Below are 16834 nucleotides of genomic sequence, written 5' to 3' on the forward strand. Positions count from 1 at the left end.
AAGTCAGTGGGTTTGGCTTCATATATCATAAAGAAGATAATGACATTATAAAATTTTTAAAAATATCAAACAACTGAGGATATCTCGGGAAGTAAAAAAGATATCGGAGAGATTTAAACAGATTTAAAAAGGTGGTAAATAGTTCTTATAAAAACCGTTACTAAATATGCTCAAACAATTTTCCTTATATAAAAGAATAAGGTCCGAAGTGCTGCACTTTCTAACGGTAATATCTCAAAAACGGGAGCTGCTAGAATTTTTTTGACTTCGGATTCAAGTTCAGCACACCGAAAACCTTCAGAAAAGTATATTTTTGTTCCGGCAACAATAAAAAAGTTTAATTTTGTAAACCAGTGTAATTTTTAAATTGAGTTTACTAAAATGCACGTACAAAAATTCTTGTTCAAATCGGCAAAGTCTTGTATACACGTACCGTCGTTTGAACCATTTTCTTGATTTCTGATCTGACACGACCTACACGTACAAGACTTTACCGATTTCAACAAGAATTTTTGTACGTGCATTTTAGTAAACTTAATTTAAAAATTAGGAAGCATTTTTAAAATATAAATTTCGGATTCTTCAAAAAATATTGATATTGAATTATTTTTAAACATTTTTTATGTGTGGATTTATTATTTTTTAAAGAATGGCATACCTTTTTTTTATTTATTTTTGAAAAATTTTGAAGAATCTTATAAGGAAAAAATTGTTGTTGTTAACTGGTTCTACAATTTAAAACAAAAATAATAATAAATAAAAAACTATGATAACACGGTGTTACAAAAATGAGGTTTCAAAATATACGCGGGCGGAGACCTATCAGGTTTTGTAGAGCTGGTCGCACTGATTACGAAACGGTATTTGAAAATCCCCTAACACCTCCAAAATCTGGAGTTACGGGCAAAAAACGGTTTTTTGGACCTTCCCATTGAAAAAATTCTAGCTTCGACAATTTTTTACCCATTTTCGATTTTTTTACAGTTTCTGATAGAAGATAAATATACCTTTTCAACAATGTATAAAACATGTAACTCGGTTAAACCACTTAGAATTTTGTTGACTTAAAAAAAAAAAATGATTTTCGTCCCTATATTCATTTTTTAATGAACGAATTAAATAAGAGAAAAACATTTAATTCTTCAAACACTCGGTAAGTTTATAAAATCTTTTATGATAAAAATCACAAAAAACTGTCTTTTATTCTTGTTTGATTTATAATAGAACATAAATAATGGGATAGAACTTGTTTTTATTCGCATTTGCTTTATGTAGACCAAAACAGCCTAACTACAGTGGAATAGAACATAAAACTGTTTTTTGTGATTTTTATCATAAAAGATTTTATAAAATTAACGAGTTTTTGAAGAAATAAATGTTTTTCTCTTATTTAATTCGTTCATTAAAAAATGAATATAGGGACGAAAATCATTAAAAGATTTCATAACAGCAGAATAAAAGATTTCGCCGAATAGACTCCATTCTCAATAATGCTCAATTTGAACTAAAATAATAAACAACAAACGACTAATAAATCCATCAATGAAAGCACTTTTATTTAGATACAAGTGTGGGCTTATCTTTTTGCAAAAGCTTTAACAAATAGGTACGAGTATATACACGAAAGTCATTAATTTTAATCACTATTAAATTAATGAACCAAAAAAAAAACCAAAAGTTCATTCGATACTCGAAAGCTTATCCACTGCCGGATTTGAAATTTTCAGACATCTTTCAGAGAGTTCAGGATTCAAAGATTTTTTAAAAAATTTTTGTTTAGTTCAAGGATAATTTTACCAGAAAATGCTCTGAATATATTTTTCTTAAGATCTATTTGGAGGGATTAGATCATTGTTCTTTTACTTTAAAATTGTTTTTAATATCTATAGAAAGCATTTAATTGTGTGATTTATGGCTCATATAAAAATAGAGTATTTTACTAAAAAAATCAACTCGGAATGTGAACAGAGAGAACCAATTTATTTACATTTTTCATTTTTATGTATTGAAAATATAATTTTACTCCTGTTAATGAGTATGATAGCCAAAATGTATCAACAAAATGAAAGACAAAAAAATTTACTTGAAGGCAACTTATACTAACTAGCAACAAACAAAAGTTATCTGAAAATTAAAAATAAAATATAAAAATCATAAAAAATGAGTTTTTGGACTATTTTTGAAAGCGGCAATTTTTGGCTCTAAGATTATCAAAATTCGGCTCCTTGACTCTAAAATATTCTGGCAATACAGCTATACAAAGCTAATATTCCTTAAAATACAGCACACTTTGTGGCATTTTTTAGTATATTCAAAAAAATGTTTACAATGAGATTCTTGAAAACCCTTTTGAATTAAAAAATTAAATATTTTGGCATATAGTTTTGGATATCTTGGGGCATATTCATAGTCGTTTTTAGACTCCAGTTTATCTTAGACTGGGGTTTATCCAATGTAATTTGAATAGGATAAACTCCAGTCTTTCTTTGAAGCAGCTCAGACAGTGTCTATGTCTATGAATATGGCCCATTGAATAATCAATTTAAACAAATTTTAATTTTATAAAATCCGAAATTTTAAAATTCGTTGAAATTAAACAAGTCGTTTGGAAGAAATTATACAGAATTAAGAAAAAAAAGAAGTTGTTCTATGGGAAGTACGGTTTTAATGATTAATGAGAAAAAACTTTTTTCAAAAGAGGATATTATTCAAAAACTAATATCTACTTGATCTTTTTAATAAAATCGTAGGGCCCATTTTTGATAAAATTAAACTTTTCCGAAATTGCTACTATGTATAATTTCATAGTATATAAGACATACTTACTGCTATTTAGACATTTATTGATATTTTGCAAAAGATGAACCCGATCTTTCTTTGAAAAACCGAATCCTGAGAGCTGGCTATATGCGGCTACGTGAAGTTGGCACCCCCAAATGCTAATTTTTTTCAAACCTGCTGGTTCGATTGCCCAAGGATAGCCCAAAAATTTTTTTTGCTATTCCACCCTTAGTTCTAAAATTATAAGGTAATTATTTTCTTTTTTTCACCTCAAAAATCACAAAAAAAATGTTTTTTTTTTCTTCAGTGTATCATTAGTTTGAAACCGTGGTTTGTTTGCCCAACGTTAGCCCAGGATATACCAATTTTTATTTTCGCTTTCCTACGCTTAGTTTAAAAATTATGGAAGCATTAGTTTTTATTCAGCTCACAAGAAAAATAGTACGCATACACCACAGTGACCTTTTTAATTTATAATTTAGAAAAAGTATATCCATTTCGCCTCAAATATTATTTATTTGACTTATAATTCTAACTTGATTGAATGTAGTTCCTATAACAATCCTGTAAAAAAGCTTAGGTTGATTTGTTTCGTTTCACCTTAAGGGGTTATATCTAGTTGTAAGTGCAAAAAAAACCTTCTTTTTTGTGGATTTTTTGTGAAGAGGCATTTAATTATATAAACATAAAGAATACATATCCATATAGCAAATTTAATGTATTAGAATAATTCGCTATGTATTTAAAAAAATATTGGGTTCCGTTATTTTTGTAATAGATTTTCTAGACGACCTTCAAAAAAAAGGTGCCTGGCGGTGAGCAAAATTTCTCCGAAACGGCTGGAGTAATCGGCTTGAAATTTTTACACAATTTTCTTAGATACTTTTGTCAGGTAATGAACGAAGGAAAAAGATTTTTGACAATAATTCGATTTTTTAAGCCATTTTAAAGTGTAAATTTTCGTGAAAAACAACGATTTTTTTCTTTGGGAAGCCGCCATTTTGTCAAAAATCAAAATTTTGACTATTCCTTCGTTCATTACCTGCATTCGTCTATCCTGAAAATGAATCTTTTGGTTTTTTTAATTTTAAGTGACTTGGATCAGAGATATCTTGCTCACCGCCAGACACCTTTTTCTTGGAGGTCGTCTAGGAGATCTACTACAAAAATAACGGTACCCAATATTTTTTTGAAATACACAGCAATTCTTTTAATACATTAAATATGCTATATGGATTTGTATTCTATATGTTTATATAATTAAATGCCTCTTCACAAAAAATCTACAAAAAAGAAGGTTTTTTTTGCACTTACAACTAGATATAACCCCTTAAAAACCACAAAATACAAATATTTTTTCAAGTGTAAAAATCATTGATTTTTTTGATTTGCCATATAATCACCAATTTTTTATTTTTACACTTATTCTCAATAAACAATGGTTATTCCAACAAATTAGATCACTTTTTTCGTTAGTGTTTAAAGATCGTATTGAAAATGACATCCTGTCAAGTCATAAAGTGTACCTACTATTTTTCAAATTTTCATCATCATTTTTTTAATTTTATCAACTGCCCAGTCACGTTGTTTTACTTTTTTCATTCATACAAATTCTAAAATTGATATTCCGTTTTTATTATCATTTTTTTCTACATCACGATTTTGACCATAAAGATAAAATAAAACAAAAAAGCAAAATGATTATCAAACCAGTCAATGGATATATCTAAAATATGATGTTAATTATTGTATGATGATGTCAAATAGCTCGTTTTTTTTAGCAATGTCACCTTGGTCTTGATAACCTTCCTTTAATCGAACGTTAAAATCTAACTTCTTAAAATCGATCAACGTTGATTATTGCAGAACTTAATCAAAATTTATATTTATAACAAACATTTAAAAAAAAATTGAGAATTTATTTCATTTTCTGGTTCAGTGTTGAAAGTTTTTAGACAGGCTTAACTTTTCGGAGAGTTGAGTTGTGTGATACGAAACCTAACCAAAATGGTGAATATGCTTTGTTCACTAAACATTTTTATCATCTTTTTGTTGATTAGTGGAATTAATTCAATTTTAATTGTGAAAAATGTAACAGTTCCTAGTGATTTTCTTAGAGAAGCATTTTTAAATGAAGTTCGAAGTAATGGCGAATTTGTTGAAATTCGAGCAGAAAATCTGAATCAATATGATTCGAAAGAGTGTTTTCAAAGTTTGAAAGAGTTGACCAAAGTTGGCAGTTCTCAAGGTGTTCGATGTAAGTATTTTGGAGAGCTTTCAGGTCAAGTTCCAAAATTTTTGTTTTATCATTTTTTTTGTGAAACCTAAAACTTTTTGTTAGTAAATGAAGTATTGCATCATTCTTTCAAAGCATTTCAGCTTTTATTATTTTTCGAAGATCATAACCAAAGTGATTTTAATTAAAAATTCTTCCATTTTGTTTATGTAACTTCCAGTTTTCGATTCCTGGGGTAAAATTCCATCAGGAATAAAAAGTTTTAACCTTTATGATGTTGGACTTTTTGATCAGTGCATTGAAACTTCAGTTCCACTATCGGATTTATCGATTGATGAAGTATCTGGTCAATTTTGTTTTGCTGAATTGCCTCTGACCAATGCAACTTTAATGAATGATGAAGTTAAAAGTTTTTTGAAGGCAAATATTGGAATATGTGTACCAAATAGTTGCAGCCCTGAAATTATAACTGACATATTGAAGAAATCTTTGCTTACATCTACAAATGGAATTCTTTCGGATGTTACGGTTACTCAATGTACAGATGGAAAGAGGCCACCTTTGAAGGTCATTCATGTTATTGGAATGTAAGTAGTTGGAAAAGATATATCAAGAATTTGTTTTTTTTTTTTTAATTCAACTCTTCACTTTCAGAATTGTGTTTTCAATGGTTCTAGCCTTGATGGTAGCAAGTACTGGTTATGAGTTTTATATCAATAATACTAGCAGTGAGTATTTAGTTTTCTCATAGACTTTAAGTTTACACTGATTGAAAAATCTGTTTTGAAATACGTCACAAGTCATTTATAAAATAATAAATTTCATATCATCTAAAAGCTTATTGTTTCAGCTCAAAATATTTATATAGTCCACGTCTATACACCATCTAAAAAAGAGCTAAAATTTTTTATACCCAATCAATTTTTATCAAAAAAAAAAGGAAAACAAATCAATTTTTTTCTCTTCTAGCACAATTTAATCCATTTTTTATATGACAACCTAAAATTAATTTTATATCATCTGGAAGCTTAATATTTAACCTTTCATATGACGCTTCAATCATATTTCTACGATGTCTATACAAAAAGTAAGAATTTTAGCCAACTGGTCATCGGCAACAGATCTCCATAGGTATTTTGCAAGTTTTTCAATTTAAGATTGTGTAACTTGTAGAGCACATACCATTATGTGTGATATATGAAATGAAAGGTTATATTATCAGCATGCATATTAAAGTTAAATCAAATTTGTATGTGCTCTAGATCAAAAGATATACCTGTTTAGAAAAAGATCATCATCAACAGTATAAATTTCATTTATTAATCTTTTATCTTTCTATGATTTGTCGTGTCGTTTTTTCGTTTCATCGTGTTTCAAATCACTAAAGAAGTTTTCACTAAAAAAAAACATTTTTGATTTTTCAAGACACTTTCGATATTTGCAGTAAAATTTCAAATACAGATATCGCCAGTATCTTAGAAAATCACTGATTGTATTACCTTAATTATTTTTCAATAACCTTTACCATTGATTGAAAATTTAAAGAATTTAAATATTTTTCTCATCCCTGCAGAACAACCAGTACCAGTTTTACTAGCATTTTCAGTATTAACAAATGGAAGGAAACTATTTGCCATCAATACTACCAAATCACCAAATAGTATTGATTGTTTAACGGGCTTAAGAGTTTTATCAATGCTTTGGATTATTGATCATCACACTCATTTGATTACTAGTTTTGTTCCAGCAATTAACCAAATTATGTATCAAACAGTATGTCGCTTGAAAGAAAAAAAAAAGAGTTTCTGAAATAAATTTATAAATTTTTCTTGCAGTACACTACTGATTCATTATGGGCAATGCATTGTTTGAATGCAGCCATTGCTGTCGATACATTTTTCTTTATGGCTGGACTTTTAATAGCTTGGGCCGGATTTAGAGAATTGGATAAAACGTAAAAAAAAATACATAGTTTAGGGTCTTTTTATTCCCAATTTTTATTTTTAGAAATGGCAAATTGAATATTGTCATGATGTACGTTCATCGTTATATTCGACTGACGCCTGCCGTAGCCGCTGTATTATTGTTCAATTACAGTTTGAATGAGTATTTCTACACAGGGCCTTTCAGAGAGTCGATGCTTGCGAAAAACAAATGTGATAGCAGTAATTGGTGGCCAATTCTGCTTTACATTCAAAATTATATCGTTAAACCAAACAATGTGAGTATAACCAAAAGTATGTTCCACCATAACTTCTAAGGTACTTATCGTAATTTGACAAATGAGGTATTTTTGGAAGCGACTTGCCCATTTCCTGGTTATAGGCTAAAAAGCACAACATTTAATTGAACACACTGCTATCTAGAGGCCTTAGTCATGAACCAAATGAATACAGTGGCTATTTCAGTCAATTTTAAGTTAATAAAAACAATAAAACATTTTTTACATCCCCCTTCACAGTGTTTAGACGAAACTTGGTATTTAGCTGTTGATTTTCACCTTTACCTAATCTCTCCACTTCTGCTGATCATGATGTGGAAATATGGCAAGAAATTCGCAGCGGTTTTAATAGTTCTTGGCTTGTCTTCAATTACATACGTTATTGCTGCCTTCATCAAAGAAGGCTTTACTGGTCTTATTATAGGGTAAGTTTGAAATGTGTTCCTTTATTCTACATAACCTTAATGTATTCCCCTACTTAGAATGAACAAGGGTGAATGGACTTTAACTAATATTCCAACACACGCCAGAATTGCAGCTTGGCTAGTTGGATTTGCGCTGGGTTACTTTATGCATGTTAATCGACAGAAAACATTCCAAATGCCAAAGGTAAAATATACATCGATTCAAGTTCAAAAAATGGAAACTTTTGTACGTGATACAAAAGTCTCCACTTTTTGAAAGGGGGTTCTACCACAAAATAACGCAGCAGTTTTTTTAAAAGTTAATCAAGTAATTTATTATAAAAACTTGAATCGATTTGTTTTTTTGTGTAGAGTTTTCAATTTCTTGGTTATTTAAATTTTTTCCTCAATTTTTCCAATTTTGAACTTTAGCTTCTTCAAATAATCGCATGGATTGTCAGTTTTAGTACAATGTTGTTGATTGTTTTTGGACCATACTTTATTATGAACGACGAAGGCCGTTCCACCAATCTTATAGCTGCATTAATTGAAGGCTTTAAACGTGTTTTATGGGCAACAGCTTTAGCGTGGATAACATTTGCATGTCATTATGGTTTTGGAGGTGTTGTGAATTCATTCCTTTCACATCCACTTTGGCAACCATTGGCACGTTTATCTTATTGTTTGTTCTTGATTCATATGACTGTCATGAGAATTAACTCGGGATCAGTTCGAACTCAAATTTATGCTTCGGAATTTGTTTATGTAAGATTGGAAAATTTCTTCAATTTCAATTATTATAAATTAACAGAAATTATTTTTTACTCATATAGATTCTTAGTTTTTGGAGTGCTTTTGGAATATCTTTGTTTTATGCAATTTTCTTATCTTTGGGATTTGAAGCACCAATTTTGGTATTGGAGAAATTCATATTTCATAAAGAGAAACCCGATGCTGAAAAGAAGGAAAAATAAATTATGGAGAGTTATTTTGTTTATAGTTTTTTTAGAGATGATTAATTTATTTAATTATTTAAAAAAATATTGTTTTTAGTGTTTTTTTTTTTAATTTTGTTTTGTAAAAATTATCTAAATAAAATCATTTAAAAAAAAACTCTGTAGGTATCCCACTACTTCATTCTAACGGCAAATTACTTCCTAACTTTACGACATTCCCGAATTTTTTAGACGAATTTTAAGTGGAGTGAAACAGAGCTCAATACTCATATGAGAGTTGCAATAAAAAAATTGTTTTTTGAATATTTCTTAAACGGCGGGGATTTTGGGAAATTATCAGGAACTCGAGCTGGACAAACGAGTGCAACTTGTTTTATAAGTCTATCTAAAAATTTGAGTGTTTAAGTCGATTTTTCAGACTTCCTATTAAAAAAAAAAAATGAATTTATGGAATAATTGAATGGACAGACGAAAATTTTGGACAAAAGGTGAACAAACGAATTAGACTAGTTTGGGTCAAAAATTATGAGGTTGAAGTTTTGGCTTCACGCAGATTTATCTTGACTATTTGAAATAAAATGTAAAACAAATAAATTTTACTCCTGCAGTATGTGCTTTTTTAAAAAAAAATGTGTTCCTTAAAATTTTTGAACTTAGAACTTTTGTTGGAATAACCACCGTAAATTCAAGAAAGGATAATTTTTTAACTGAAAACATTTTTTTTTTATTTTTAAGAAACTCTTGAAAGAAAAACTTGAAATAAGGGTGTAATTTGTTGGAAATTCCATGGTTAGTTGATAAAATGTACAAAAAGTACAATTTTTACACTGAAAAAAAAAAAACAAATTTAGATTTTTAAGGGGTTGGCAATTTGAAAAAAGTTTTTCTGTCGTAATTTTTGAACTAAGGGTGAGCTCACGAAAAAAAAGTGATGTAATCTGTTGGAATGGCCAAGGTTAGTTCAAAAAGGTCTAAAAAGTTCGATTCTTGTACTGAAAAAGAAATCACTTCACAGTTGACACACCATTTTGTATATGTTGTTACTTTTGAAAAATGTTTAGATTTTACTAAGCATATAGCTTTTTTGGGTGCTTATATGGCAAGCCTAAAAAATCAATGATTTTTACACTTGAAAAAATATTTGTATGTTGTGAGTTTTAAGGTGAAATTAACCAAATCAACTTAAACTTCTTAACAAAAATGTTATATGGACTGTCTAAGTCTAAGGCAAATAAATAACATTTGAGGTGAAAAAAAAAAATAAATGAAAGAAAGGTCACTGTGGTTTCTGGGTATAGTTTTTTTTTTTTTGTGTGAGGTGAATAAAAATTATGATTCTATAATTTTTAAACTAAGCGTAAGATAGCGAAAATAAAAATTGGGCTGGGCTAACCTTGGGCAGATAAACCACAATGCACAACTTACAATTTTTACACTGAATAAAAAAAAATATATTTTAAAATTTTTGAGGTGAACAAAAATAATTCCGTTATATTTTTAGAACTAAGGATGGGCTGGCGAAAAAATCGAACCAGGCAGGTTTTAAAAAAAAAATTAGCATTAGGGGATGCCAACTTTACATAGCCGTTTTTGACACATGCGAAAACTTTGAAAGAAAAAATAGAAACTCGGAAGATACTACCTTTAAATGAGTTCTGTGTTTTAATTAAACGTTTATACTTAAGTTCTTAAGTTAAGCACCATGTTGCGACTAACTCAGAAATTTGTCCATAACTGACTCGCTCAGTCTTTCGTTTATTTTTTCACCTTTCATTGACTCAAATTCCATAAATACAACAAGTAATTGTTATAAAATTAATCATATTCCGTACGCCTCTGACCATAAAGATAAAACAAACAAGAAAAACCCGAAAAATTATTGAATGGTTTATCAGTTATCACTTATCAGGAACCGGCCCATGGATATATCTAAATATGAGATGTGTGACGATAGTATGCTCCTATCATACCTACATGTTTTTTTCAGCAATGTCACCCCGATAACTTGTCATTAATCAAATCTCTAAATCAAAATTGATTGTAGTAGAACTTATCTAAGTGTACCAAATTTGTATATAATAACAAATTGAGTTTTAAATTTGGACATTATTTCAGTTTTTGTTTCGGTATTGAAAGTGATTAGACGTGCTTAACTTTTCGGAGAGTTAAGTTCGGTCGTAGACGAAACCAAACCAAAATGGTGAATATGCTTTGTTCACTAAATATTTTTATCAGCTTTTTGCTGATAAGCGGGATTAATTCAATTTTGATTGTGAAAAATGTAACAGTTCATAGTGATTTTTTGAGAGAAGCATTTTTGAATGAAATACGAAGTAATAGCGAATTTGCAGAAATTGGAGGAGAAAATCTGAATCAATATGATTCGAAAAAGTGTATTCAAAGTTTGAGAGAGTTGACCAAAGTCGGCAGTTCTCAAGGTGTTCGGTGTAAGTATTCACAACATTTTTGTTTTATCGTTTTTTTGTGAAACCTTAGACTTTTTCATAGTTAACGAAATATTGCATCATTCATTCAAAAACTGTTGTTTTTGTAAAACAGTCGCATTTCAGCTTTTATTAATTTTCTAAGATCATAACCAATGTAATTTAAAAAAAAAAATTTCCAATTTGTTTATGTAACTTCCAGTTTTCGATTCCTGGGGTAAAATTCCATCAGGAATAAAAAGTTTTAACCTTTATGATGTTGGACTTTTCGATCAGTGCATTGAAACTTCAGTTCCACTATCGGATTTATCGATTGATGAAGTATCTGGTCAATTTTGTTTTGCTGAATTGCCTCTGACCAATGCAACTTTAATGAATGATGAAGTTAAAAGTTTTTTAAAAGCAAATATTGGTATATGTGTGCCGAATAGCTGTAGTCCTGAAATTATAACTGAAATTTTGAAGAAATCTTTGCTTACATCTTCTAATGGAGTTCTTTCGGATGTTACGGTTACACAATGTACAAATGGAAAGAGGCCACCTTTGAAGGTCATTCATGTTATTGGAATGTAAGTAGTTGGAAAAGTTGTAGATATCAAGAATTTGTTTTGTAAATTGAAGTTTTTTTTTACAGATTTGTGTTTTCAATGGTTCTAGCCTTGATGGTAGCAAGTACTGGTTATGAGTTTTATATCAATAATACTGGCAGTGAGTATAAATAAGTTTTAGTTTGCTGATAGAATAATCAAAAAACATGTTACCTACTTGCTTAAGTTAGACATACATTTTAGAGTATCAACTAAATTTTATTTGTTGTGCGACTTTTTGCTAGAATATTGCTTTTCTAGTATATTTCAGCAGACTCTCTTCTTAGAAATTTCTAAATCACCTTCTGCGAAAAGTTAGGTTTAATCCGAAGATGAAAGAAATTTCTCTACTTTAGCAGTAATTTTTAAAGCATACATTCGTTCAAAGCTCGAGTAGGTAAGACTCCCACATCTGATGGGCAGGTGCTTTTATAGCATTTTTCGTTCTACGCAATCGCCTCGCAGCCATATCGAGTAATTGACTTCCTAGAGAATCAGTACTTGGCATTGCCCACTGATGTCCTCTGGCGTTGAAATCTTCTGCGATTAGAACATTCCCATCAGTTTTATTTAGAAAGTCGTCTAAATCCTCCAGTTTCATGCGAAAGTCTTTGATCCTTTCGTTTGGGCCAAAATATATGCTGCCCTCTTTGTAACAATTCGATTTTTTCTTGAGTGAAAGATGCAAATAGTAGCACTATCGCGGTATTGCTCGCTTACGATGACAATATTCGCTTGCATTTGCGTGATAACTTTTGTCAGGAGGCTATCTGGTGCTGTGGATATTAGCCTGGAGTATTAATGTCATTTTGAGGTCTTTTGGCCTCTTCGTTTTCTCCCCAGATTGAATGGAACAGGACAACCGTTTGTGTCCGTATAGAAGCATTTGAAGTAGCGTCAAAATTCGTTTCTTCATCTGATTCGGCAGTGTATTCAGTTCGTTGGAGTATTCGCGTTAAACAGTGCGGTATTTTGACCAAAAACGTAGTCATAAATAAAATTTCTCAATTTTGCCTTTCAGAACTAAGCTTCCCATAAGGTAGATAACCGGGCTATAAATGCATCAGTTGCAAATTTCACTATTTGAGTAAATACGATTTTTTTTTTTTGTGATTAAAAAAAAGTGAATTTTCTATTTTTTTTTAACTAACTAACCTATAAAGCTGGAATAAAACGTTCGTAAGCAAATACAAAATTTTAATACAAATAAAAAAAAAAAAACAGGATTTCCCGTATGTTTCAGCTTTTTTTTTTAATTCTTAGGAACTTTAATATTTATTAGAATGAATTCTTTAGTATTTGACAAAAACTACCAGTTCATTAAATAATAATAAAAAAATTTCTATAATATTGCAAAATTTTATACAAAATCAATTAAAAACCGAAAATAAAAATTGTCTCAGTTTCATCTTTAAAACTTTGTTTCTCAAAAACTATTTAATGAAACAACTTGAGTCAAAAAACCAAATAAAGAATAAATTATAAGCTTTAAGAAAATTAAATTAACACATGATTTTACGTACATATTTTGATTTTTAATAATTTGTTTCTCTTATTTTAGCGGGAGGTAAGTGGGTAAGCACTTAAGTGGGTTTTACTGTACCGAGAAAATGAAAATTTTTACTTTTTAGTCATTTGATACCTATTTGATGTGAAAAATGTGCCCAAATATTTTTGGCCAGGTTTTACACCAAAATACCGCACTGTGCGTCATAGATAATGCTATATAGTAAAAATTGCTCGAAAGTTTTTGTTGTTTTTTTTGAACTTGTTCTGAAAAAAAAATACATCAAAATAATAAGAAAAAACCTAACATTTAACTTTAATCAGCACCCTCTTGTGCTTATTATAGCGACTTGATATTTCCTAGCGTAAATATTATAGATTTTATAGATAAGTGAAACAAATTGAGCACGTGGTCAGTCCGGCATTGATCCAAACAATGATACAATTTTTATAAGTGAATAACAAAAAAAAACAACATTTTTGATTTTCAAAGATACTTACGCTATCTGAAGTATAATTTGAAATTCAGATAGCGTCAGTATTTTAGAAAATCACTGATTGTGTTTACTATAAAACTAACAAAAAAAACTTGTTTATCATTAACCTTTATCAATATTTATAAACAAAAATAAATAATTTTTCTTTTTTTTCTGCAGAAAAACCAATACCAGTTTTGTTGGCATTTTCAATATTAACAAATGGAAGGAAACTATTTGCCATCAATACTACCAAATCACCAAATAGTATTGATTGTTTAACAGGCTTAAGAGTTTTATCAATGCTCTGGATTATTGATCATCATACGCATTACATTCAAAGTTTTATTCCAGCATTGAATCAAATAATGTACAAAACAGTATGTCATAAAAGAAAAGAGTTAATATTTTGTCAACTTTTATTATTTTTTTTTTTCTTTTAGTACATGAAAGATTCAATATGGTCATTACATTGCTTAAATGCACCCATTGCTGTGGATACATTCTTCTTTATTTCTGGACTTTTGGTAGCTTGGGCTGGATTTAAAGGATTAGATATAACGTAAATGTGATCTTTTAGTCTTTTAATTTGAAATTTTTAATTTGTATTTCCTTAGAAATGGCAAAATGAATGTCGTTATGATGTATGTTCATCGTTATATCCGACTGACACCTGCTGTTGCTGCTGTATTATTGTTCAACTACAGTTTGAATGAATATATTTTCATAGGGCCCTTCAGAGAGGCGATGCTTAAGAATAATAGATGTGACAGCAAGAATTGGTTGTCAATTCTGCTCTACATTCAGAATTATATTGAAAAAACAAACAATGTAAGTACCTACATTATGACACATACGGAGACAGAAACAAAGATCTGGTAAATTTAACTATTTTCTGGTATTTTTAACTATATTTATATATAAATATACTAGAAATCTGTTAAATATCCCAGAAATAAAGCTATACTTTGAGTTATTTTTTTTTAACTTAAGAGAATTTTTCTTTATTTTTACTGGGATTATAGCCATAAATTGATGTTTAAATTTTCACCAAGTGGGAAATTTATTTTCAGTTCAAACTAAGTGTGAATTATAAAAATCAAAAAATAGTAATAATTTTTTTTTCACGTTAATTATTGGTTAAGAAAATCGAATAAAACAATTTTGTTTCCCTCCCTTCACAGTGCCTGGATGAAACTTGGTATTTAGCTGTTGATTTTCACCTTTACCTCATCTCTCCACTTCTGTTGATTATGATGTGGAAATATGGCAAGAAATTTGCACCAGTTTTGCTTGTCCTTGCGCTCTCTTCAATTGCATACGTTATTTCTGCCTTCATCAAAATGGGATTTACTGGTCTTGTTCTAGGGTAAATATCAAATTTAATTCATTTTTCTATTTAACCTATACAATTTTCCTATTTTGCTTAGAACAAACTGGGGCGATTGGTGGGTAACAAATATTCCAACACACGCCAGAATTGCAGCTTGGTTAGTTGGATTTGCGCTGGGTTATTTTATGCATGTTAATCGTCACAAAACTTTCAATATACCAAAGGTAAAATAAACTCTACAAAAGTGGAGACTTTAACTTTATCAAGTTTAATAATTTCAGCCTCTCCAAATACTTGGATGGATTGTTAGTTTTTTAACAATGTTCTTCATTGTTTTTGGAGTATATTATATTATGGATGAAAATGGCCGTTCTACCAACCTTGTAGCTGCATTAAATGAAGGTTTAAAACGTGTCTCATGGGCAACAGCTATTGCGTGGATAACATTTGCATGTCATAATGGATTTGGAGGTGTTGTAAATTCATTTCTTTCACATCCACTTTGGCAACCATTGGCACGTCTATCTTATTGTTTATTCTTGATTCATATGACTGTTATGAGAATTAATTTGGGTTCATATCGAACGCAAATATATGTTTCAGAGTTTGTTACGGTAAGATTTGAAAATTTTTCCAATTTCAATTAGAATTTATCAGAATTTATTCCTTTATAATAGATTCTAAATTTTTGGAGTGCATTTGGACAATCATTGTTTTTTGCTATTTTCTTAACTTTGGGATTTGAATTACCAATTACAGTATTGGAAAAATTCATATTCTACAAAGAGAAAACAGTTGAAAAGAAGGAAAAATAATGAAGGGAATTGATTTGTTTTTATTTTTTATTTTTGTGAATAAAATTATTTTTTGTTTTTAATTTGTCAATTTGTTTATAATGTTTTGTTGGTCTTTTTTTTTACTAACCATATTGTCATATAAAAAAACACATAAGAAACGTTTAAATATTTCTTCCATAAAAGGATCTCACAAAGTCGGTGGTAAAGTTCTTGGTAAGCAAATTCAAATAACAATGCTCAAAAGTAGGCAACGATTTATAAACATTTTCCTATGACAACAAAAAATACACTACTTCATAGAAACGATGTATAGATTTGCAATCTTCAACACAATAACATTCATAGAATAATTTGTTTACCTGCTCTATACTATATAAGAGTATTGGTTTCGTGTCCAAAAAAAATTTGAGCTTTTAATCAAAACCAACATTACGATGATAAAGAAGAAGAGAAGTCCGAAAAACTGGGTCCCGCAAAACCGTCCTTGCATCTGTGAGTCTCGTTTGTGCGTCCATCTGTACACATTTCCACAGCTTAAATGGGTGGACGAATTTTCTTCAAATTTGGTACAGATGATTTTTATAAAATTCTGAAAGTTGTTGTTTTTTTGTTTTTTATATCTCGCTTAAGAAAGTATACCTCCCATACAAATTTTTCAATTTGTACCAAATAGCTCAAAAAAGGCGATTTTGATTAAACTTTGCAATTTCAATAAAACAACATTTTTAGTTCTTCTCAAAAAAGTCAAATAACATTTCATTTTGCGAAAAAAAAGTCCAAAATTCAAAATTATTCGGAAAACACTTTAAATGGAATTTCTGAATTCTAGAATAAGATCTGAATCAAAATCAAAAAGCATTACTAAAATCGGACTTTAAGTTTAGCTTTGTGAAGGGACAAGTTGTTGAAAGTATAAAGTACTTATAAATCGTCTAACATCTTGGATTGAGAGTAATAACATACTCAATGAATACCAAGCTGCTTATCGAAACAGTTACAGTACTGTCGATCAAATCTTCAATCTTTCATGCCTCATTCAGTTGCAATTAAATCAAAAAAAAAAACTTTATACTTGGTTCGTAGATTTAAAGGC

General features: G+C 29.5%; 2 protein-coding genes across 2 annotated transcripts; both read left to right on the plus strand.

Moving 5' to 3' along the window:
* The first annotated feature begins 4788 nt into the window (after window positions 1–4788).
* LOC129909770 (nose resistant to fluoxetine protein 6-like) lies at window positions 4789–8625 on the plus strand. The gene is made up of 10 exons (XM_055986840.1): window positions 4789–5038; window positions 5238–5604; window positions 5672–5745; window positions 6591–6790; window positions 6853–6971; window positions 7025–7238; window positions 7479–7663; window positions 7721–7847; window positions 8075–8407; window positions 8476–8625. The coding sequence occupies exons 1-10, from the start codon at window positions 4789–4791 to the stop codon at window positions 8614–8616; spliced, it is 2010 nt and encodes a 669-aa protein (XP_055842815.1). The 3' UTR covers window positions 8617–8625.
* Window positions 8626–10795: 2170 nt separating this feature from the next.
* Window positions 10796–15759, plus strand: LOC129909771 (nose resistant to fluoxetine protein 6-like). The gene is made up of 10 exons (XM_055986841.1): window positions 10796–11045; window positions 11245–11611; window positions 11677–11750; window positions 13792–13991; window positions 14055–14173; window positions 14229–14442; window positions 14796–14980; window positions 15042–15168; window positions 15226–15558; window positions 15622–15759. Exons 1-10 carry the CDS (start codon window positions 10796–10798, stop codon window positions 15757–15759), a joined length of 2007 nt encoding a protein of 668 aa, XP_055842816.1.
* The last annotated feature ends 1075 nt before the right edge of the window (window positions 15760–16834 follow it).

Source organism: Episyrphus balteatus, chromosome 2 (assembly GCF_945859705.1).
Source record: "Episyrphus balteatus chromosome 2, idEpiBalt1.1, whole genome shotgun sequence".
Classification (NCBI taxonomy): domain Eukaryota; kingdom Metazoa; phylum Arthropoda; class Insecta; order Diptera; family Syrphidae; genus Episyrphus; species Episyrphus balteatus.